This window comes from Megalops cyprinoides, chromosome 11, assembly GCF_013368585.1.
Source record: "Megalops cyprinoides isolate fMegCyp1 chromosome 11, fMegCyp1.pri, whole genome shotgun sequence".
In the NCBI taxonomy this organism is placed as follows: domain Eukaryota; kingdom Metazoa; phylum Chordata; class Actinopteri; order Elopiformes; family Megalopidae; genus Megalops; species Megalops cyprinoides.
The window spans coordinates 11724717-11749476 of NC_050593.1; the positions used below are offsets into that span (position 1 = coordinate 11724717).

Consider the following 24760-nt stretch of genomic DNA (forward strand, 5'->3'; position numbering starts at 1 on the left):
TAAGTGTGCAGAACACCATACTGTTGTGCACTCAGTTAAAGTGCTTTTGAAAGCATCATTCATAACAGTCAACACACTGATTTCAAACTCATTTTGTCTTTCAGCTTTAGGAAAAACCAGTAACAGTCAAATAGCTAAATACTTTATATGGATTACTTCACATAAATCCTGCTGTCTGGTGCCCAAAAGCAGAGCATCTTGGGTAGACTCATAATAATCCGCAATCTGTTCTCCTGGCTCAGGTTACAGGTGCAGCCACCAGATTCACGTTTCCTCTGGGCTGCATTGTGAGAATAGGTGACAGTGAGAGATCTAGCTGTGAGCAGTGTCACTTTTGCTGCCTGAGTCGTGAGTTTTCACACTCACAGCAACAATGTGTGCCTTTGTTACATGGCAAAGAGCTGTCAGTACAAAAAATATGCAGGCAATAACAGGAGCTACTGTTATGGCAATATTAGTCATCTAAAAAAAGGATAAGCTTTGTTACACTTCCACTTAAGGCAGTGAATTGTTACAAATGATATGTGCAAAAAAATGTATGCCATTATGACAAATAATAACACAATCACACAGTAGAAACCAAAGCAAGAAAACCTACAGTGCTTTTGGAATGGCCTGTGAGCAGGGTACTGCCTGAGTAGTACTGGCATGTGGTCATGCCTCTTTGTCTGCAGATCAGGCTATCCAGAGCCATATTCTGTCATTCTCTCCCTCCCCCTCTCTCTCACCCTCCCTACCCCTCTGTCTCTCACTTCCTCTGTCCCTTACACATGGCACACGTTTGAGTTCTTTGCCCTCCGTCAGATGAAATGCAGAAAAAGACAGCCTGTGCATCGCCATGTCTTCCTCTATCGGTTCTTTGGATACTTTTCCTTTGCCAGCCTGACAAAGTCCTCAGCGCTGTCGAGGGACACCAGGCGATCCTGGACGACAGAGAGAACAATGCGGAGGCAATAATTACAAATATTAGATATTAAAAACAAGATTACATTTACACACACAGAGGCTGCTTTAAATCACTTTAGTTCTAATTTAATTTATTCCCTACATATAATCTCAGGGTTCATTTAGATCAAAGAGAAGTGAACACCCTTCCATGTCAATTAGACCCATGTCCACACTAGTGGTTTATAATCATGTTAAAGGTTCAAACATGGTTCTGAAAGTATCAGCTCCCTTTAATTGTCCACACTTAACACAATTTACAAGAACTTACTGAATACTGCTCTATAGTTGGTCTTGATAATGGTTTTAACTCAATCCTGATACCTGAATGTTCAGAGTAATCATACATTCTGTGTTTACATTAACCATTATTTTTTGTGCATGACTGTATACATTCATTTAAAAATAATAAGAATTTACTATGATCAACAACACCGTGCAGAAAAAGAGATACTAAGCAAAGAGGACAATGGTAGAATTTAGTCACATTACACAGCTAGCCCACTGCTAACTTAGCCTGATAGCTCAATAACAAGGTATTTTGGCTGTATGCCATTCACTTGAGTACATACTTCTAGCTCCACATTGTGGCACTGTGGGTACATATTTTCAATGCAGCATTCTAGAATAAAATTGTGATTTGACAACCATCCGATTAACTGGCAGGAATGTAAATGCCTTAAGTCAGGTATGCCAATGTTTTGGGAAAACAAGGCTGTTGAGCTCTGTTGAACAGTGTGGAACTGGGATATCCCACCATGACAAAGAAGTATTTCTCCTGGGCCCAGACTCCCCCTGGGAACAGACTGGACTCCTCCCACAGGGTGTGCAGGAGCTCCCTGGCCCGGGCCAGGTTTTCACAGTCACTCATCATCCGCTGTTTATTCACCATCAGCAAGGACTCCACCTCCTTCTGGTAACCTGCAGCAACAACATAAACACATGCACAGGCACAAATCAGGATCTTGACAATATTGTGGGTGAATACATTCAGCCACAGCAAATTCACATTAAAAAAACAGATGTATGTACCTGTGTAGCGGAGATGGAAATAGGGAAGGGGAATAAAGGAGGGCAAGGGAAGAGGAGGAGGAGTGAGAGCGAGGGAGGAGAAGAGAGGAGGTGCAAGTAGGTCTCACCCATCTGCAGCAGGATCTTCTTCCACCTGGTGTTCACCTCCCGCCTGGTGCATTTCAGGGTGTGGATGTCATAGTTCAGCTTCTCCCACTCCTGATGCAGAGAAACACAGACAGACAGACAAAGAAACAGCAATCTGAGTCACAGAGAGAAACATACAGAGAGAAACACAAATAGATACACAGAGGCATAGGGAAGCACACGGAAACACACAGAGAAAGACAGAGAGTAATGCAGAGACAAATACAAGCACAGAGAAACACATATAGACGCATAGAGACAGAGAAACAGAACCAGTAAAACGCAAACTGACAGGCACGGAGAAATACAGAGACATACAAAAAACACATATAGACAGAAGCTCAGAGGAGGAAAGGAAAAACACAGACACAGAGAAACCCAGAGGCCCAGAGAAGCAGTGTGAGAAATACCAAGACTACATAATGTAGTTCAGTGGTACATACTGTAGATGCGTCTCTACAGACTGGCTCCCAGACGTATTGCTACCACTGCCATGCCCCACTGTTCTCTGTGCTCTACATCCACAGCGCCTGTGCTATGTAGAGCTGTGCAGATTGCTCAACTACGTGGGGTCTGTTGTGGGGGGCAACACAACCGAAGCAAAGCCAAACCTGCGGATCCCGCTGTGGAGGGCTCTGTGTCCCCTCTTTACCTCCTTGTCTCAGAGAACAGGGCCCTTACACCACTGACGCAGTGGTCAGGCGCTACTGGGTTACCTTCCAATCGGTTAACGAGTAAATAAGTGAATAAAGACGCGTGTGTTCCTCTGCCTATTTACTGAAACAGGCTGGAAAACGGAGTTTATTAATACCGGATTGGCTTAATGCAGCGGTAACCCAAAAGGAATGCATATAGAGCCGATATAGTGTACCTACATCAGGAAATGTACAGGCATGTAGCACAGACAGTGCTGTGTTGATGTACAGTGCGTGGCTCCTACTTTTGGGTCTCTTCCTCCATTCTGCAGACCAGGAGCAGAGGGAGAGAGACATGCCTGCTGTACCAAGGAGCCATTGCTGCATTATACTGTAGTCAACGTTGTCCTCCACGCCACCACCATTACAGCAACTTTCTCCCTGCTCTCTCTTTGGTTTGATTTCTGTCCCAATGGTTGGTTTCTAGCTGACTAGAGTATTTGATTCATTTACTATGAACGAGGCTGTGGTTCATGTGCTTGAATGGGCTTGGACGGGCTTGTATGGATGCACTTTGATGGATTCTGGTACAGGCATACAGTGTGACAGTAATCACCGCTGTAATCGAATTGTCAGGAGTGAGCTTTGGTCTGGGAGCCCTGTTAGACAAGGCCTCGTGTATCATTTCCTGTGCAGTTCAACACAGGGCATTGTGGGTAGTGCGGAGCATAAACAGGAAGAGAGCCACGGCAGGTTCACTCAGGTGAACCCTTACGGTTGCCCTTTGTGCAGGAGAGTCACTTTACCCCCCCTCGCCCACCCTCCCTGAGTTTTCTTCCGCTGAAGCAACACCATCACCTCAGATGCCTGCTCCCCTTGCTGACCCCTGCCGAGATCGACTGGCAAAACACGGTCACATGCCCCTCGCTCACAAGCAGCGCTGCTGTTTGTGTGGAATGCAGCTCAGTGCTTCCGAGCAGGTCACCAGAGAAACCGCGAAACAGGGCAAAACACAGCGCGGGGGAAACCGTCTGAATTTCAACACCAGCTTGCTTCTATTTTTCCTGCACTCTTTTTTTGTAACTCTTTTGTTTCACGAGTCACTTTTGGTCCCCTTTACACAGTGTGGCACATAGACATGCAAGTGTGTGAGAACACACACATGTGATCTGTATAAGGGGAAGAGTTCCCTCAGAGTTTCCTCTTAAAAAATTAACTGCAAGAAGGCCTCAGTGAGCTGAACATCTTAGTGCTTATTCTCAAGTTATGACAGCCCTGTGTGTGTGTCTGAATGATTGTGAGTGTGTTCATACGCATTCTTGTGTGTGGATGTGCATGTATATACATATATGTTCATATATATTCTTATATGCGTATGTGTGTGTGAGTGTGTGTGTGCGTGTGTACAGTAATCAGGTTTGACAGACACCCCTGTAAAGCCCCTCATGATAACCCTCTCCCTGCTTGATTGAATGATTGCATTACCGTGCATCTCCTGGCCCTGACTCCCCTGGCAGCGTTTCATACGTGTGGTTCCCCGAGTGGGGAGCGGCCAGCTGCGAGCTCCACTCCCTCATTAGGCAGCCGTCCCGCACAGAGAGGCTTTATTGTTTCCCTTCATTTCCTCGGACATTCCAGGCATTAACCTACCCGCTCCTTCCACAGACGCCTTTAACGGAGAAACTAACTCTCGTAACTCTCTCAACGAGACGATCTGACACTGCTCAAAGGACGTTTCCCTTTGGTGCAGAGTTAAATTTAGGATTGAGTCTTAGTGGAACTTCATTCAGTCAGATCATGCTTAAATTACTACCACTACATGTCCTGAAAATCTCTCTGATGCTGCTGATGTTTCCAGGCCCCTGACACAAAGTGGATGAAAGGTAACAGATACGAAAAGTTACTATTAAGGCACTGGTAACAAACATGCTAGTTTAACATAATATATGAATATACTTAATATTAAGTCTGAGATACCCTCATAAAAGACGATGAAGTAAAAGTCACTGTAAACCTGCAGTTTACATTGAACAGCAGACTGAAGCACAATATCATAAACATGCTATTTCTACTACATACTATTTATGAGATCCACATCTCATCTCACATGTCATTCTCCAAAAGAGATAAACTACATATATTAGTATATTTATATCAGTTTCTCTCTCTCTACTGCCTACATATCACACACACACACACACACACACACACACACACACACACATATAGATGCTGTCTGTATAAGTTTTATAGACTCTGGTGTGATGTGTCAGTGTGTTCGTGTGGGTTGGGTGCAGCTGTCCCGTACAATGAGCATGGAAGCTCACCTCGGTGTCCTTGTCCACCTGGTTCCTCATCATGATGAAAGCCTGCAGCTCTCCGTCAGACTCGGGCTCCGTGGCGGAGTTGGAGTTGGAGGTGAGCAGGCAGTTCCACAGCTTCCGCTTCGGTTCCCTCCCAGCCCCGGGGTCCGAGCCGGGCTCACTGCCACTGGATTGGCTGGTCCTGAACCAGAACCAGAACAAGAGCCACATTAAATAGGACAGTGTCACACTGAGGTGACCCTCAGAGCATCGCTCCCATTGGTGCTAGGCTCCAGTAAACAGGTACCAAATCTCTGATCTTTATTTCATCTGGATTTCTCATCCACTCACTGTTCCCCCCACATCAACTGATCCATGCACCATACAGATCCATGAATTTTCTGCACCATGATGCCCTAAGGCATGACCTCTGCCTGACTAGCACAGTCACTGAGTTTTCACTGAGAGACACTATTATGCCTTTCTGTTCTTCCTCCACCTGCAGTACTTCAGGTGAAGGGAACAACATTTCCGGTCAATCAAACATGTCACCCCCCCAGTTTACACAACCTAGCCTCTGCTCATTACAGCACCAACAAGGCAGGTGTGGTTTTGGCTGATTGGAGGGTGGGGGCATGGGTGGCGCAGGGTTCTGAGAAGTGTGACAGATTAGCATTGTTCCCCTCAAAGAGGCTGAAAGAAGGGGATTGGTCATTTCAGTGACGTCCACGGAAAGACTGGATGGCTCAGTGGAAAAATTATTACTGATAATATTAAATATAACAGTATTTTATGGTGGTTAATTGGGGCTGCAGTAAAAAGTGCTGAACAATGAGGCAAAGTCTGTATTTAATGATCTTGACGGTGTCGAGACTGTACAGACTGTAAAGTAAGTCTATTTCTGGAATGACATCAAACCATCTCTATCTCTGCCTCCCCGTAAATTCAGATTTAAGTAGATTATTAAACGTCACTCTCAAAGAGATAATAACGACATTCTTTGGTTTTAGAGGACATTTGGCAAATAAATAAACAAACCGGTCACACACACACACACACACGCACACAGGTCTTGAGCTTAAATGCTTACCTTAATATTGCGTCCTTTTCGTCCTGTTCCTGCTGCACGTAACACCGGCAGCAGAACGCGGAGTAGAAGACATCCAGCAGCCCCATCGAGACGGATGTCACTCCTCCTGGTCCTCAACATCAACACCAAACTCAACAGCTTCGTATACAGCAATATGCAGAGTAAAAAGACAAAGTTTTGACAGTGGCCCTTGTTGTAATGTGTTCTGACCAGATCCCATTCGACCGGGGGCTAACAGACAGTCTTAACTCCAAGAAGTGACCTTCCCCACCGGGGGCGGGTTTAGGACGGAGAGGGGTCTACTCACGTGAAGGGAGGAGGCTCAGATTGACAAAAATGAATTAAGAAGAAAACGCACCTTCACCCAGAAAAAAGACCTTGGCGGTGTGCATACGAAATTTGAAATGTTTGAAATTTACATTTCTCTATTCAATGTATTAAAATCCATCTCTTGTTGGAACAATATAATAAGTGTCGATACTTTTTTCAAGACACTGTCGAAGAACGCAGCTTTTCACACATCCATGTAGTTTAGCATTTAAAACACCATCACCTGAAATGTCTGCACACCGGGCGGTAGTGTAGCATAGTGGTAAGGAGCACACAGCAGGGCTTGTAACCGAACGGTTTCTGGTTCGATTATCCGCTGTGCAAGGTACCACTGGGCAAGGTAGTTAACTCAGAATTGCCTCAACAAATATCCAGCTGTATAGACTGACAATATGTAAATATTGTAACCTGTGCATAAGAGTGCCTGCTTAATGACATCAATGTAATGTAACGCTTAGTATATCCGAGATGATTAGACGTCAACCCGCTTTGCGTATGAGGACCGACCCTCGCATAATTTACAAGATCGCTGTTTTTGCTGCCACCCGTTGGATTACTTACGATCTGCAGCAGCGTAATCGTAAAACCACAACCAAACTGGCTGCACAAAGATCTTAGCTTTTGTTTTTTTTTTGCTCTGTCATGAATTGATCTCTTCGCTGTAAAAACGAGGCAACTTATTTCAAGCAAGATTTCTTCAGGTTTTCAAGCCACAACACAGCACTTTTTATTGGTCTCAGCCATCGTTGCCCTGTTCTACATAAATGGCGTTACCTTTGCAGAGATATTATATTAACAATTATTCTACCACTCATCATTCGTAACACATCATTCATTATTTGAATTATTGTTCCCCAGTTTAAAAGGATCAAACGATGACAATGCATTTTTAATCACGATGTGACTCACAGATGATAATAGCTCATTAGCTAGGTAAAGCCCTATTAGTACTGGCTGCTTCGCCCTGTGTATATGAGCGTCACATTGACAGACGATTTTTGAGAATGAAGCAATGCCAGGGGTGACATACAATGGATATCAGTTAATGACTGATTATTTTTTCAAAGTAACACTACAATGGACCTGGTGAGTATGTGGATGACATTAATGCTCATGGTTTCACACATGGGTGAGGCTGCCATTTCATTACTACATGCTGCTCATCTACTTGCTTCATCCAGAGTGGCTAACAGTCTGCATTTTACATGTTTACCATCACAGCTGGCCAGGTATTCAAAGGTACTACACCAGTGCCTCACTGGGAATCAAACCTATTATCTTTGTTACAGGGTCACAATTTATTTACGAGATTGGCTTAGGGATACCCATTTTGGAGTTTAACTTTGGTGTGAGGGCCACACCTTTGCTCTTCCCCATCTTCCCCTTTTCTAGGTACTCATGTTCCTCTACTTAGGCATTCTATGTCCTTCAGATTAACAGAGTGTCTCCAACGTCTCCAATTGTCTCAAGAACACCAGTAAATTATTTTGACTTCAATTCAAATGTTAAATTACAATAAAACATATCAGAACCAAATGCAATGGTGGAAAGACTAACAGGCTGTCATAGACATCATATGCTAACATGAGTTCAAAAATTCTAAAATTTGTGCTATACTAGTCATCTGTGGGAAACTTCCAAGCCTTGACAAGGAACAGTAGTCCATCCTCCAATTATAACTTTGCACCTCCAACAAACCCCCTCTCCTTTACTGAAGTCCTCCTTCCTCCATGAGTTACAGCTCAGAGCATATCTTTTTATGAGTCCTGGGAACAGCACCAATATGCTGCATAAACCTGCAGTCACTTCAAGAGCAGAATCTGAGGCCAATCCTTATATTTTTGTCTATGAAAATATAAGAGCATTCCAGAAATAACTTGCCAACGTCTTAGAAGGTCTGAAACGTATGAGGACATTTTTTGCCCCTCCCCCCAGCCAATGCTCAGGTGTGTACACAACCTGTGTTTCACAGCAGAGTTTGACTGTTCGCCTGATTCAGCATGGGGTACGTAACATTTATGAGCCCTCTATCACAGGTGAGATCGCTTATTGAGTGATCAGAACAGAACAGTAAATTACTCACAGACCTTTCCCTCTCTCCTTTGCCCGCCCACAACCTTGAACTTTCCATGTGTGTGAGTGCATACCACTGCTGCATCTGGAATTCCCAGATTCCCAGAACTTTACCGTAAAGATCGCCACAAAAAGAAAGGTGTAAAATTCTAAATTAAATACTTTTTCCTGAAAATATTTGGAAAAAGTGAGAGAATGACTTTGATGTTTGCAGTTGGTGTACACTTATGTATTGGAATGTATTGGAATGTATTGGAGCATTTTATAGTACAGGCACAATGTGTTTGTTGAAGAAATGTGTAAAGACACACTATCATGCTAGTGCTCTGATGTCACCAGAAGAGGTGCGCCAGGACAGTACACGTTGCAGAATTATACATTCTTGGGCTGATCAACAAATCTCTAAGTGTATTGCAACATATTTCATACCTGTATGGGAAGTGATTCCCTTGTGTTAAGTATGACCTGCAAACTAAGTTTCATCAGCTTCAGCACTTTATTCCTGGTTCCTGGATGACACCATGATAATTTGCACTAATCCTCCTGTAACATTATGCTTTTTTCTGACGATAATTTAACATAATGCCAATACGATGTGAACGCGTCATTATTCAACAGCCGGAGTTGATTGGACACACATTTATCCAAACATGTCATCTTCAAGAATGTTTCAGAATTCCATGGGTTCACATTCTTAAGCACAATTATTAATGCCCAACTTTGAATAGTGTCACAACAATACTGTGTGGTAGTTGAGAGGCTGAGCTGGTAACCAGAAGTTTGAAGGTTCAGTTCCCAAGTGGTGCACTGCTGTTGTACCCTAAAATATCCAGCCACGTAAAGATATAATATGTACATTGTCCTGGTGTGAACAAAGTTAATAAATAATGTGTCTCCCCTCTCAACATATTGCAACAGAGGACAGAGGTTGTACTACGTCATGCACTCATGAAAGCCCATGTAACACAAACAAATGTATTGCCTAACAACATGTTTGGAAACACACGTCTGGGGGCATTCTCAAAGCTAAATGTTATACATTCTGGTTAATCATAGGCTAATGTTGCTTGTATTTATGAATATATTTGTCATTTTGATTGAGAGTCAAAACATTACATACATCTAATAAAGTTATAAATGAGTCTCCACTCAAAACAATGGTATTGCCAGAAACACTGAATTCTGACATAAAGTGCAATCAGTTCTAATATATCTGTGCATGAATGCGTGTGCATGTGTCTATATTGACTTGTCTATAATTGTTTTTGAATGTACCTTAATCACGCACATGGTTCGATAAATAAATGACACTTTGTCAATGACAAAAAAAAAAAACACAAAAAATTCAAAAATAAACTTAATATTACCATCACTCCTTATGAGTGTTATGACAGATTTTTTTGTATCTCATATTTGTTATTTACATTTAGCATAACCTGTTATGGTTTGTGTAAAGCGCAGGACCATGGGAAATGCTGACTGAGGATGTATAATTAAATCACCAAAGGGACTCAAACACAGTTCTACATTTTAAGCAATGTATCCCTGAGATGATTAATGGTAATTAGTGGACCTCAACACATTTTCAACAAGTGGCCTTTCCATGGAGGTAAAAAAGACATGGAAAAAAAGTTTTACTACATTATACACATCCCAGACATGACAGATAAGGTTGATTTATGTGTCAGGTTTTTACGACTGTGTGCAGCTATGTTGAGGTAAGAGAGGAGGGGCTGAATTGCCCGTTTATTGTGATGATTGCACATGATTCCTATAAAGTCTCTGCCATCCTCCCACAGGTAATTGAGTTGAGTAAATCCAGAGGGGTTTGTGCACACTGTAATATACAGCGTACGTAAGGATGACCATGCTGGGCTCGGTGTTGGTGCTGTTTATGCAGAGCTATATCGGAGGTCCAGTCAGGTGAGACCTTACCTGACATCTGGGTGTGCGATCAACCTCTTTGAGCAACCCATCTGACTGAAGTCTGAAGGAATTAGATACAGACTCAGATGCACTTTCCTGTTTGGTAGCATGACATGTTTTTTCTTTATGTTCTTTCACTTTCCGCCTCCGTTTCAACTGAATTGATGCACACCGCTAGTTCAGTGACTCTCAGTTCTTTCTTTCCAACCAGACCCTATTAATTATAATTAATTAAAATTTGATTGAACCTGGAGTTCACCTTTTGGCAGTTGTGTGGAAGAAATCCCATAACAAAAAAGAAAAGGTGTGTTTGTGAAGAAAATGCTGTTTTCTTTGATCTTTGTTCAGGCCTCTGCTCATTGGCTCTGTGTAATGGCACATACCATCAATACTATAAATAATATAAATAATACTTTGTATTGTGATTTGCAGAGCAATGCCTTTTGGATTAGAGAGGCCCAAAGTAATAAAGTAGTCATTTAAATTGGTTTAAACTACATTTCCTTTCTTTTGTGGAAGATACAAAAAATTATGTAATTCAACACTTTACAAACTGTGTCTTATCTGGTGGGGCCAGTATGATAAAGTTAACTGACTGGGTGTGCTGTAATACGATCATATCATCCCATGTGACAGCTGAGTAAACCTGTGGATAAGCATAAAACCTATATGTTTCAATGTCATCTGTGATCATCAGCAAAAAGTCTGATAACTTTGATATGTTCATATTGAGAATGGAAAAATTTCCACAAGCAGTATTGGGAAGGTTTGTCAGACAGATGTCTAAATTGTAAAATACCCACTGTGGAGAACAGAGACTTTGTAACAGTGAGTAATACTGGATGTTGCTTGTCCTTCGATGGATCTATTGGCCTGTTTAAGTGCTAATTTTTGTTTTGCTTTCTACTTGCCAACAGGATCGTGGAGAATGAGCAGCTGGAAGCTCTGAGGAATAACTACTATACCAAGTACCACCCCATGGAGGAGGTAAGAGAGACAGTGGAGAGCTAGAGGAGCTCCCACTGCCAAAGTATGAGTAGAAAGGTACAGTTCTGATGAGAGTGCTGTCTCAGGACGTCTCCAACCCATAGCACACATGAAGAAGCCCGCTGTGACTGTCTTCCCCTCAGATATCCATGTGGATGGAGCAGATGGTGAAGGAAAACCCCGGGGTGGTCTCCTCTGAGGTCTACGGCCAGACATTCGAGGGCAGAAATATCACTCTCCTGAAGGTAAATCCCGTTCTGTCTTTGTTAGCACAGGTCTCTGTAACGGCTATGTACCTGTTGGATATTCAGTGTCCACGCAGAGCCTAGCTGCTGAGTTCCCTCCATATAAACCACACATGTTGTGCTAAATACAAGGGCGTGCATGTGACTTCACTGTTGTGGTGGTAGGTATTAATAAGAGCACAGTGTCCTGTGTTTCCCCCAAGGCTAAAACAATAACAATAAAAATTACAACAACAACAATAGTAATAATAGATTGCGTTCATAAAACGTGTTTGATCTCAATACACTTTACAATGAAGAGGGAGAGGTAGTTCAAGATAGTTCAGTTCAACCACTACCAATATGTGGCACCCACCAGAGTGATACACAGCTGCCATTTTTGTACTATAACTCTTACCACATATCAGAGCTGGAGTGGGAGTTATTTACCTGTAGCAGACAGTTGGGAGTAGACCTTCTGGAGAGTGATAAAGATGACCGCAACCACAATCAGGCGATCGCCAGGATAATTTCTCCCGTCGCACCACAGATAGGCCTGGAGTCCAGCATCAAGAAGAAGGCGATCTGGATGGACTGCGGGATCCACGCCAGGGAGTGGATCGCCCCTGCCTTCTGCCAGTGGTTCGTCAAGGAGGTGAGGGACAGGGCCCCCGTTGGGAAGAGATGTCGGCCCCCCTGTTTTTTTTTGCTGCCACCTCTCATATTTTACTCTCGCCTTTCGGAAACAGATTTTACAGACGTACAAGACCGATGAGAAGATGAACCTCATGCTCAAAAACATGGATTTCTACATCACGCCTGTGCTTAACGTCGATGGCTACATGTACTCCTGGATGAATGAGAGCGTGAGTTCATATTTTTTCACTTTTTTCCTGTTATGTTTTTATCTAAGTTCCTATCTCAAATGAAATCACTTAAATAAAAAACAGCTTTCCCATAACAACAATTTCAGTAATTGCTGAAAGACCGATCCTTGTGGCCCCAGTATGAGATCCAACCCCTATGCATGTGGATCGGTGTCGCAAGAGATGCATTGGAGTTTGGGCTGGAAAAGCAGGGTTTTGCTGCCATTGTTGTAGTAATCAGAGCTGTGACTGCTGTGTCCTCAGACTCGGCTATGGAGGAAAACGAGATCAAACCACACGACCCCTGACTGTGATTGCGAAGGCACTGACCTCAACCGGAACTTCAACGCCAACTGGGGAAGTGAGTTTCACTGTGTCTCCAACCTTTCTACAAACCGCACACCAAAAACCAGAAAAATCTACGTATAAAATGTAACACGTCCACATGATTTTTTCTCTTATATGTAGCTGCATATAAATCTGTTCATTAGGTTGTAAATATATTGTTCAGTCATTATTTATGACGAAAATTGACCTGAAAGCAGTAGAAGCAGTCCATAACTGACTCTTATTCTCTCACTGTCATTCTCTCTTCTGCAGCGGTGGGGATCTCGGCGAACTGCTGTTCGGAAATATACTGCGGCCCCAGAGCACTCTCTGAGGTAGAGGCTGTGGCAGTGACAGAGTTTGTGGGGAACAGGGTTGAGGAGATCCTGTGCTTCCTCACCATCCACTCCTATGGACAGCTGATCCTGGTCCCATATGGACACCCCCAGATCTCAGCTCCCAACTATGATGAACTGGTGAGAAGGGGACAGAGAGGGGTGGAGAGGGAGACAGGGAGAGAGCATGCGTGTGTTCACATTCTCATGGTGTGTGTGTGTGTGTGTGTGTGTGTGTGTGTGTGTGTCTGTGTGTGTGTGTGTGTGTGTGTCTGTGTGTGTGTGTCTGTGTGTGTGTGTGTGTGTGTGTGTGTGTGTCTGTGTGTGTGTGTCTGTGTGTGTCTGTGTGTGTGTGTGTCTGTGTGTGTGTGTGTGTGTGTGTGTGTGTGTGTGTGTGTGTGTGTGTGTCTGTGTGTGTGTGTGCTCACATATCCACATTCCCATGGTGTGTGTCTCTACGTGTCCCACAGATGCAGGTTGGTCTGAATGCTGCCAAGGCCATCAAGTCTGTGCACGGGATGGACTACACAGTGGGAACCTCCCCGGACGTGCTGTGTAAGCTCTACCTGCAGACCTTACTCTTTCACACCATTCTCATCACCTACTGCAAGCCAGCTGCACTGCTGTCAGAGCAAGACAAGGAAACCAGCACTGGAGCAAAGGGAGGGGGCAAGAGACACTGTGTTTGCCTTAGTAATTGATTCTGGATCAGTATAAAAAAAAACCTCATACAGGTAGGATTAGGATAGGGGAGGGTGAAAGCTGACCATGAATCTGTCATCAAGGTTAAAAAGTAAGTGAAGCAATAAGGTCAGCCATACCACAGTGCAGAGATAAGACCAATCAGTCAGTCAGTCAATAAATCTGTAAAATATTTGATATAGCATGCATAACAAATACACTTCCACAGTGTGCATAACAGAGACTGTTATAGAGAAGCAAAGTAAAGTGTACCAGATACAACATCAAATGGAATAGGAAAATTAAATTTAAAGTTACATTTCACAGACACAACAAATCACCGAGGGTGAAAGCGTGAAATGATAATTCATTACTGCACACTGTAAGTCCTCATGTGGGCAAACACACACACACACACACACATACACACACACAAACTCATCAGCACAAGTGAGCCAGATGTTAAAGTGTGAAATTCACCCTTGGCCCCCTAATTGTTGGTTTGCTTTCATTCAGTAAGCCCTGTAGACAGTTACCATAGCCCTGACTGCGGACCCCTCTCCCCCCTCCCCCTCTCCCCCTCTTGCGTTAGACCCTAATTCGGGCTCGTCGCGGGACTGGGCGCGGCTCATCGGGATCCCCTTCTCCTTCACCTTCGAGCTGAGGGACAAGGGTCAGCACGGGTTCAAGCTTCCCGAGGACCAGATCCAGCCGGCCTGCGAGGAGGCCTACGCAGGAGCCCGCTCCATCATCACCTACGTCCACGACAAAACCTACAACGGCGTGCCCAGCTCCGCCACAGCAGGCCTGGCCCTGTGGACCACACTGCTGGCATCCTGCCTCACCACTGCCACCTTCCTGTAAACCGCGAGCATTACGCTCAGCAAGCTCACAGTGGCAGCTACAGAGAATCACAGGGAAATGCCTATGTAACGTTTCATTGACTGTAATTTAGTCCCTGACCTGAGGATTGTGATGTATTTATACTTGAGGTGATTCTTTATTTTTCCTACAAAGCCGTGCTGTGTAAACTGCTCACATTGGGCAGGAGTTTCTTTGTGACTAATTTCTATTTTTTGCAAACAAGACATCTGAAAGCCTTATGATGAACCATTTTTAAATATTAAAAGGTATATGCTGTAGGTCCTCCACATCTGTGTATGTATGTGTGTGTGTGTGTGTGTGTGTGTGTGTGCTCGCATGTGTGTGTGTGTGTGTGTGTGTGTGCTCGCGCGTGTGTGTGTGCATGTTTGTAGGTACGTGCATAGAGAGGTGCACATTCATTGTGAAATCAGCTGCCCGACTAATCTTCAACCTCCCCAAATTCTCCCATGTTACTCCCCTGCTGAAATCCCTCCACTGGCTTCCTGTCACTGCCAGGATCAGATTCAAGACCCAGACCCTCGCCTTCTCTGCAATCAACAGGACAGCCCTTACTTACCTCCAAGAACTCATCCAGCCCTACACACCAGCCCGACCCCTGCGCTCAGCAGCAACTGGACGCCTCGCTCCTTGCATGGTCAAGGCAGGAGGTGCTCGTTCTGCCAGACATCGGCGTTTCACCTACATCGCTCCCCAGTGGTGGAACGAACTCCCTGTCTTGCTACGGACAGCTTCTTCACCCCATTCCTTCAGACGGGGCCTGAAGACGCACCTCTTCAGACTCTGCCGGGACTGACCCAGCATACAATTGCTGCCCCCCCTCCCCCGAATCAGTGCTGTCATAAATTGCTGTGCTTTTTAAATTGTGCTTTTTAAATTGTTTTTTGTTGCCGCCTTTACCCTGACGCTCATTGCGCCGTTTGAAGTTGTTGAAGTTTACCGTTTGAAAGTGTATCTTATTAGTTGCCCTATAGGCTGTAATTGTACAAATCTAATAGTACTGTGTCCTCAAACAGACCTTGCTCTCAGCTGAGAACTGTCTCATTGTGGAACTGTACACATCCTGTCCCCATACTGTCGCTATACTTGCTGTATGCACTTTTGTAAGTCGCTTTGGATAAAAGCGTCTGCTAAATAAATAAATGTAAGTGTAAATGTAAATCAATACAGAATTATTACACCACTCCCAGTGCTTCATTCAAGTGGAATTCCTGTGATAACTCTGTTGTACTGTAGGGGGCAGTATTGCTCTTCACGATACAGCAATCGGCAAGGCAAATTCCACTGCTGCTGGTTCTGTTCCAGGTTTATTTGTGTTGGAGAGGCAGAGCGGAATATTAACAGGCCTTCAGCTCTCGGCTTATTCCAGAGTTTAATGCTCCATAATAACATCATTCAGCAACACATTCAAGAGCATAAAAGTGCAAGAGTGGGACTTTTTTTACCCCTTCTGTGATTTACTCAGTTTATTTAATAGCAGACTTTGTGCAAACTGGCAGCGTGTGATATGAAGCCTGAGCTCGGTACTGTTTGGGCAGGCTGTCAAGTCTGGAGTGGTGGGTCTGGTTCAGCCTCTAGAGGGCGCTGACAGCCAGTGATGCAGAGTTCATGGCCTGCCTCTCCCTTAGTGAACCTGCAACTGCTTCAGCCAGGACTGCGCTCATTTAACATCAGTAGCCAGTGAATAATGGGATGCAAATAACCACTTTGTTACTCAGTATAGAAATGGATCAGCCTCCCAGTCGAGCATTTGTTTGTAATCCAATGACAAAGTTTTAAATCCAGCGTGGCACAAAATTACTCTTCTGCACAACATGCTTTCCCACATGGTTTGGCAAAGCATCTCACACACCATGCTATTGTCTCACATTATTTTTTGGGACATGACAGTTAATTTATGCTTCTGGTTTTTACTGCTATGAGCTTTAATCTGGCATCACAGCTCCTCCTCAACCCCTTGCATACTTTCCTAGCTTTTGATTCTCTCCTTTTCACCATGGTTACTGCAGGTTAGCTTATCCATTTTTGGAAGGAATGGAAGGATGTGAAGGCCATATATTTTATTGGTGATACTCTGCACTGCCGCTTTAATGGTGTGTTGGATCACGGATCTTTCAGAGATCCAGTTACCCCTGTGTGGAGCTGACTGTCCGCCAAACCTCCGTGCGACTGACCCAATGTTTGCCTTTCAAAGATGCTGATGGAGCTTTCTGAGTTTTTGCATGAAAATCAGAATAGCAAAACATACATTTTCCAGCCATCTCTCCTTGTTGATTTTGGAATGGCTAATTCCTAGAACAGACTCATGGCCTCTTTGATCCAAGAATGTGAAGAAGAGTGATTGGATTACTACTCTATCAGTGCTCACAGTCTAAAGAGAGAGGGATAGATTCACTCGGAGCCACACAATTCACTGCAACAACAACAGCAACAGCAACAATAACAACAACAAAATGATGAAAATAATAATAATAATAATAATAATAACAATAATAATAATAAGTAGTAGCAGTCGTATTGTACATTTTCCTTGCTAAATGCTTTTCCCATCACAAGGTACTGTGCAGTACAACACAAAATACAATTGCAAGATTTATATTTCTACCATTACAACAAAACAATAAAAACAGAAAAAACAAGATGTTGGAAGAAATTTTACAGGAATCAGTCATACTCTATTGCACATATTTGTTAACTGGAATGTATGGGTGGGGGTGTCACTGATAGCTCTTCCATCACGGGCACTGAGATCGGTACCAATGACCACTGGCTGCAGACACACATACACTTACTCTGACACTGATACACCCCCTTCTGACTGTGTTACCGTACATGGACCCAGATGAGCTGCAAAAACACTGCCCCCCTCTGTTCTGCTGTCAGCCACCCAGAAATAATATTATAGTTAAAAACCGTCCACGATTAAACTGTTAGGAAGCGGTGGGGTTCATCCAGAGGAGCAGTCAGATAAACTTCTGCTCCCTCTCGACCCGGGAGAGGGAGAGGCCCCCTGTTGTGGAGGCCTATTCAGCCTGATTACAATTTATAGGCAGGTCTGGGAGAGATACCATCACCGCGGTCCTCTGGCTTATGTGATTGCAGAATTCAGCAGCTGCTGCTATCAGAGCCAGATAGACCGCGAGTGATATAAATCTGAGGGGAGAGAAGTCGTGTTGGGGTGGGGTGGAGGGTGGGGGGTATAGAAAAGTCTATAATGTCTACAAAGAAAATGGCTGTCCTGGCAGGTGGAGGACGAATCAGAAGGCTACACTTTTCACAGAATTCTACACCGTGAAAAGACCGACAAGTGCAATAAACCAATACCCCGATACACGACCCGCTGGGCAGAAGAGGGGGATGTCAGTGATTAAAAGGACTGCATACTTCCGTAAAGGAACAGGCAAACAAAGAGAGACTCGCTGAAAGCCTGATTCACGGAAGCCGCAGAGGAGCATTCATTTTATTCCTGTTCCCGGGACGGAGTGGCCTTTATTTTTACAGGCTGGGCTCTCATCCCCGTTGGGCTGCAGCGAATGGCATCGCTGAGTGTCATGTTGATCCAGTGTCAGTTTGCCAGTCACGATTTACAGTCTCGCTCAACAGGACCTGAGCAAACACGACTTTAACAATCTGAGAAAAGACAGTGAGCTCAGGGACCTGCTCACTCTGCTTTAACAATCTGAGAAAAGACAGTGAGCTCAGGGACCTGCTCACTCTGCCCCCAGTCTTAATGGAACGCAGAAGCCGAATGCTCTTTTTTGCTCGGCGGTGCTCTCGGAAAATGTACAAGCTTTCACACACAAGCTGAGAATCTCGAGCTATCAGCGCGCCTGAGTCTTCGTAGCACAATGTTAGCACCCTGCCTGCCTAACGAATCGGACTGTCACTCAAGACTGTGCTCGTCAGCACACAGGCTGTTCCTTTGCCCCTGCCTCATTATCTCTGGGTCGGAAACAGGAAAGGACACCTGCTATCTCTCTGTACACACAAACACACACACACACACATAAAAACACACAAACACACACACCACGTACACACAGTCATGTATACTCACACACACACTCACACACGTATACACACACACACACACACACACACAAATACACTCCACATCAGCCTGCTCTCTTTCATAAGACACAGACCCTGCAGTTGATTTGTCAGCAGCTGGTTGCCCTGACAGGACCCTTGAAATCTCTAACTTGAACAAATGAACACATTTTGTATTCTCTATTCCATACTCCTTATTCCATATTACTGATATTGCACAGCGCTCTCTTCACAGGCTGTATGACCCACGTGTCATTCTCCACCCGTCCACACCCACACAAAATTACACATAAAAACATCAAGGAGTTCTTTTTGGTCACTTTTCTTCAGCTTTAAGACACCTAAAGTCATTACTGAGAAACTTTTTAAAAAGCAATAATGGAAAACCATTTTATTAGACGGAGGAAGAAAATAACAACTGAAGGAAAAAAAAATATTGTTTAGTGATACATTCAGACAAAAAAAGTGTTTACCTCTTGTTTTTCTTGTATTTGTCTCTGGGGCATTGGGCTTACAAGGCCAATTTCATTAAATGCGTTTTCTCCTGTGAATCTATTATGTTGTGAATCTGGCAGATTCTATTATCCTAGTTTAATTTGAATTGCGTTAATGACAGAGTTACTGAACACTCACTTCACCAAAGAACATCAAGGAATGCAAACATTTGAGAGAAGGTAGACTGATGGTTGAACAAAAAATAAAATTCTTATCTTAAAGCCTTTATATAAAGTGCATGGAGGCATGACAGAGTAACACAAATTTGGTTGCAGGCATCCCCCCCCCCTTACCCCCAACACACACACAGTCAAAGAAATGGCTGATGAAGGAAATGTTGTGTACTGAATAAGGCACTGGACTTCTTCAGGGCCGGTGTGTCTGCTATAAAACCTCTCAGTATCAATGTACAGTAACAATCATGAAATCTCTTGAATTCTAGATTCATCTTTTTCAAGAAATCACACAGTGCACAGTCTAAAAGGGTGGAGTAGATTGCCCCCGTTATTAAACTATTATTACACTATTGCCACACTGGGCAAAGGGACACAGCCTGGATGGGTGGAATAGATTGTTTCCATAATAAAACTATCATTACACTATTATCGCAGTGGGCAAAAAATGGGTGCAATAGACTCTTCCCGTTATTAGACTATAATTACACTATTAATAGTATATTGATTATGAGGACATCTTGGTCCTGGCACTGATCATGGTATTGGAGTGAGTAGTAGAATAAAAATTATAATCAATAACTGTTGAGCACGTCCATTTGCACAGAGACCACTACACACATCTACTTCTCCATGGTGATCCTTGGTTCTTAGTGACTCATTCTGAGCACAATTAAACACCAGATTTTATGTTACAATATGTTGACTCCTATGTCTCATATAACAAACTTTTATAATCAATAACTTGAAAACCTTGCCTCCAATAAAACTGAATCAGACAAAATCTACACCAGCACAAAACGATAAGACAAAAGGGAAATTGTTAAAACTTAAAATCAATTCTAAGCATTTTCCTACATCACTACAGAAGAGGGGAGTATTCCATTCAGTCAAATGCTGCAAGAAGGGGCATTTAGGCTTTGTGTTTTCTGGTAATCAATGCGTTATTGTTAACACAATAGAATAAAATGGCCGACTTGGACTGAATGGAGCCCTAATGAAGAATAAAAAGAGCCAGAGCTTGGATTTCCAAGCAGTCAGATGGCATAATTAAACGGCTTTGTCCATTAACCTGCTATGCATTTAGCAGGATCTTAATTAAATGGGATAGATATCAGAGATGGCAGGAGTGGGCTCCCTGCTCAATGCACGGCATTATATTTATCTAACCTTGCCTGCCAGCCTCCCCTTGAAACACCATCATGCATCACAATGGGTGGAGGTTAAAGTGCAGAACAGGCGATTTCCTTTGCTCTGGACACGCGGTCAATGGGAAAGGTAAAGGTGGAGGTGTGCTTTCACTAAGCAACAAACAGTAATGCTAATCCTGAAGCAAACATAAAATAATCCTTTATAAACAGAACAGTAAAAATCTACATAGACTAAATAGAGTCCTTAATGAAAGAAAAGCACTACTCAGACTGCTATTCCAACAGTACTGCTGTTGTAACTGCTACTGTAACTATAACTCCCACTGCTGCTAATACTACTGCTGCAGTGTAGCCATAGCTGTAGCTGAGTAAAAGCTAATAATTGAGAGTGATTCTTCAGAACTCTATACTTTGTACGGGGTGGTAGGGTGAGAGGGGTATACACCATGTCAGGCGCTGATTGGACAAGAGTGGTGGTTCAGCTGAAAGCCCTTTAATGTCCGCCATTACAAAAACAACCAAAACAAACCAACACACAAAGCGGACCTATCAAAAACACCACGGGCTCAGCAGCGCTTGTATACTCACAGTCAGCACGGAAACCTCAAAAATTCACACTCCCGCCCAGCAGGTGGAGGTAATGTACATAAAGCTCGCTTTCCAAGCTGCTTATGAACACAATAAAAAGAATGAGAATTATTGATAATGCTACTACTGCTACTGGTTTTCACCCAAGGGCCTCATGGGGGGTAGCACAGCATATCCAACACTGATATGTTTTAAAAGAGAGTCCTGTAACCTCATAATTCCTATTAGTTACTTCTGTTTGTGTCATTGCGGTGGTGTATATGCTGGTTGACAACCTGCACTTCCAGTAACAATTGGTTTTGTGTGGTGGTCCCTCATTTTAGCACTGTGCTGCCAAGCTCAGCACTTGCAGTCTGAATTAGCTGAAAATGACTGTAATTAAGATACTGACACAGACAGATACAAAATTCACAAAAAGCATGTGTGTGTTATAGAGTATTTGGGGATATTGAAGTTAATTGTGTTAAGTAACTGATTAGCGTGACAGTTGATTGGCCTAAGTGTGGTCCATTTCGTAACCAACTGTTCACTGGTGCGAAACCAGAGAACCGTTAAGAATGATCACCTAATTAACACCTGAAAACCTTAACAGCAATCGTCTGCAATATTCACACATGAAGAAATTCAGATATACTGTGTGGCCATTCTTTTAGTTAGCATGGCTACATTGATGTAATATGCTCACAGGAAACATTAAAGCAATGCCAAAGTAAAGTTCGGGCTATGTGCATGACCAAACCCTTTTGTTTTCTGAACAGTTCTTTACACCTTTACAGTGTCAGTGCTGATGTATGATCACAGGTTCATTCAAAATGAAGTCTCCAAAACTACAGTGAACAGTATGACTAATTAATACAGAAGATACTAAACATCTCTCCTTTGCCGCTGCTGCTGTGGCTATGAAATTCCAATACCTTTGTAATAGACTCCAGTCACACAAAAGCCATTGTTTTCTCGCCGATGACCTTGCCTGTTTCCTCAATGATGACATTGTCCGGTAAGGCCGACGCTTTCTGTCCGCCAATTAGCTTCCTTCCTGTCTGGAAACAGGCTGCTTCAATGTGGACACCCGCCTCACTCAACAGCATGTGGTCACGCCAGAGGCGAAAGCATCAAAGGGTGCGACGCACAGATGCACACAATGCATGATGGGGGAGGACTCATCCGGAGTCATTACAGCACCGGACCAAAGAGACTGACTCAACAATGGATTATAAATGGATGATCTTTAATTTTTGGAACAGAACGTTGATAGACCTGAAAGAGTTCCATGTTCCATCAGTTCTTGTCTTACAAGCTGCTGAGCACTTCCTCTAGTCACTGCAGCTGTGGCTCTGTCCATGCAAACACCATGGTTCATGAGACTTGGTAATGAGGGATTGAGCTAGTGTGCTCCATGGAGCTGATGTTGCTCAGCCTGAGAGGGAACCTCTTGTCCTATCCAGCCAGGTAATGGGATGAGTAGAAGGCTCATCTGTACCGCACTTTATTGAGGGAGGTTTCGTATGCAACAAGTGCACCTGAAGCCCTGCCCCCAGCTACCATTAGGTCACCAAGAGCAGCATTTGCCCTGCATCGTTGCATAGAAAGCCCAGGCCATCATTAGACAGGAAACCCCCAACAACCCTCTTCCTGGTCACTGCCATGTGCCATTCCCCCAGTCATCTAGCAGACTCTGGATTTCTGTAGTGAACTGATGCTTTTTTTTTCACATAAAAGCCTTCATGCGTTTCTGTTCCATTGCTTATTTTCTTTTCCGCTGTATTCCGGGAGTGTTTCTCAATCGCCTTTGGAAAACACACTGCTTAGTGCTTTGTTACAATCACAACGTTAAATGTGTTACAACAAATAGATTTTGACTGAATGGTTGATTGACTGTTAGAGAGGCATGGGAAGAAAGCATAGTCTGTACTTCACACTCCTCCCCCATGTGTCACAAAGACAGCACAATACAGGGGTTTGTGGATGACTCAGAGCAGAGTTCACCTGCTATCCCCGTAACAGGTTTTTGAACAGCTGACAGGAGCCAGCACTACAGCGGATCCCCCTGTTACCTGAACCACAGTGGCTGCCCTCCTACTCCTTGATTCACGGCCTCTATCAATCGACCCGAACACCCTCAGCGGGCTCGACTCCAACTCCCTGTGTGACCCTGAAAGCTGTCCACCCCCGGAAACCCAGTGAAAAATCTCAGGACAAATATTTCCGCTGGCAGACAGGGGGAAAAAGCCAAGAGAACCGCTGCCACCGAAAACATTTCCGCAGAAAAAAGAGAGCAGCTGAACTCTGTAGAACTTGGTCAGGCTGGTGTAAAGCTCAGTGCGCACATCCTGAGCAAGGGGTCTGCCAAGAGTCACAGCGACTTATATTCGGGTGTGTTTGACTTTGCTGGAGAGAGAGAGGAACCTTTACCGTGAGCAACAGCACCTGCGAATTTAAAAAAAAAAACCCCGGTGAGGGAGACATTGCTTCTCTTTGCTCGGCATTTACAAAAGTCAGATAATGAAATAAAATGCAAATGTCACATTGACTGTGTTTCCTGGGGTCCTGAAATTAGTTTTAACAAAACTGTTTTTCTAATCCAGTTAGGGAGAATTACCATCTGACAATCTAATTCAGTAAATGTAATTCTCTGCCCCGGTCATATGATTAAAGCAAAGTTGTAATTTCTCATTCTTAAACTTTAATCTGCCTAATGTCTCCCATGCAAAGTGCTAAGAAAGAGGTAAATGCAGGAAGCAATAAATGGAAGACAGAGAGTCTATAATGCGCAGAATGATGTGGCCGTTTGCCACAGGAAAACAGAATAAAAAATGTCTAAATGTACGCTTAAAAATGCTTTAATTTAATTGTTCTATGGCAGCGCTTTGAGTTTTCAGCTACTTTTCAGCATAATTAATACAGACATTGGCAGTCTTTGTACTGAACTGCAGATCATATTTAGAGAGGCAAATCAGATCATGAGCAACGGTAATTTGAAGATTCTGTCAGTTCAATTACCCATTGGATGTAGGCCTGATGCATATTAGACTGCTTCCCTGTTATCATTATATCCAAAGCTAAAAGATTCTTTGCTAGATAACTACTGTCCTTTGATGTTTTGATGGACAGCCGGACAAACATTTCATGACATTAGGCATGAAATGAGTTGTAAGGAGCTGACGGTTGAAAAGAGAAAGCTTGTTGTAAGATATTAATTAGTACACTGTGGTGCCAGGCTACAGTAGCTGATAAGAGCTCTCCCACGAGGCTCACAGAACATTCAAAATCCTAGGTCCTCCTCAGGGAGACAGTGCTCAGGTAAAGACGTCTGACTTACAGGCATGAACAAGTTTGAGGTTTTCTGTGACTTTTGGGGTGTCTTTTAAAATCATTTTTGACACAATGTCTTTCTCGTCTCTCGTCCTTTTACTGTAACACCCTCTATCCAGTGAACATGGCGTTCCTTCTTAGAATCATCCTTACTCATCAGCTCTCCAGCTCTTCCCGTTTTTCATCAGTATTCATATTCCAGCCACTTGATGGCAGTATTGGTCAAATA

At 43.6% G+C, this 24760-nt stretch overlaps 2 protein-coding genes across 2 annotated transcripts; one reads left to right on the top strand and one right to left on the bottom strand.

Moving 5' to 3' along the window:
* Positions 1–848: 848 nt before the first annotated feature.
* Positions 849–6217, bottom strand: LOC118785850 (melanoregulin-like). Its single transcript, XM_036540791.1, has 5 exons — positions 6132–6217; positions 5066–5243; positions 2085–2175; positions 1703–1866; positions 849–923 (listed from the first exon to the last, which is right to left on the bottom strand). The coding sequence occupies exons 1-5, from the start codon at positions 6215–6217 to the stop codon at positions 849–851; spliced, it is 594 nt and encodes a 197-aa protein (XP_036396684.1).
* Positions 6218–10356: 4139 nt separating this feature from the next.
* cpo (carboxypeptidase O) lies at positions 10357–14961 on the top strand. The gene is made up of 9 exons (XM_036541414.1): positions 10357–10457; positions 11378–11447; positions 11591–11692; positions 12222–12326; positions 12421–12537; positions 12802–12898; positions 13138–13340; positions 13670–13754; positions 14473–14961. The coding sequence occupies exons 1-9, from the start codon at positions 10396–10398 to the stop codon at positions 14742–14744; spliced, it is 1113 nt and encodes a 370-aa protein (XP_036397307.1). The 5' UTR covers positions 10357–10395; the 3' UTR covers positions 14745–14961.
* The last annotated feature ends 9799 nt before the right edge of the window (positions 14962–24760 follow it).

Bases quoted from the DNA above. Each gene is read 5' to 3' on its own strand.
- cpo (XM_036541414.1), top strand. From the start codon at position 10,396: ATGACCATGCTGGGCTCGGTGTTGGTGCTGTTTATGCAGAGCTATATC. The intron at 11,693-12,221 runs GTAAATCCCGTT...GTCGCACCACAG, and splicing joins GAAATATCACTCTCCTGAAG to ATAGGCCTGGAGTCCAGCAT. The intron at 13,341-13,669 runs GTGAGAAGGGGA...CGTGTCCCACAG, and splicing joins CTCCCAACTATGATGAACTG to ATGCAGGTTGGTCTGAATGC.
- LOC118785850 (XM_036540791.1), bottom strand. From the start codon at position 6,217: ATGGGGCTGCTGGATGTCTTCTACTCCGCGTTCTGCTGCCGGTGTTAC. The intron at 1,867-2,084 runs GTGAGACCTACT...TTGTTGCTGCAG, and splicing joins GAAGATCCTGCTGCAGATGG to GTTACCAGAAGGAGGTGGAG. The intron at 924-1,702 runs GTGGGATATCCC...TCTGTCGTCCAG, and splicing joins AGAAATACTTCTTTGTCATG to GATCGCCTGGTGTCCCTCGA.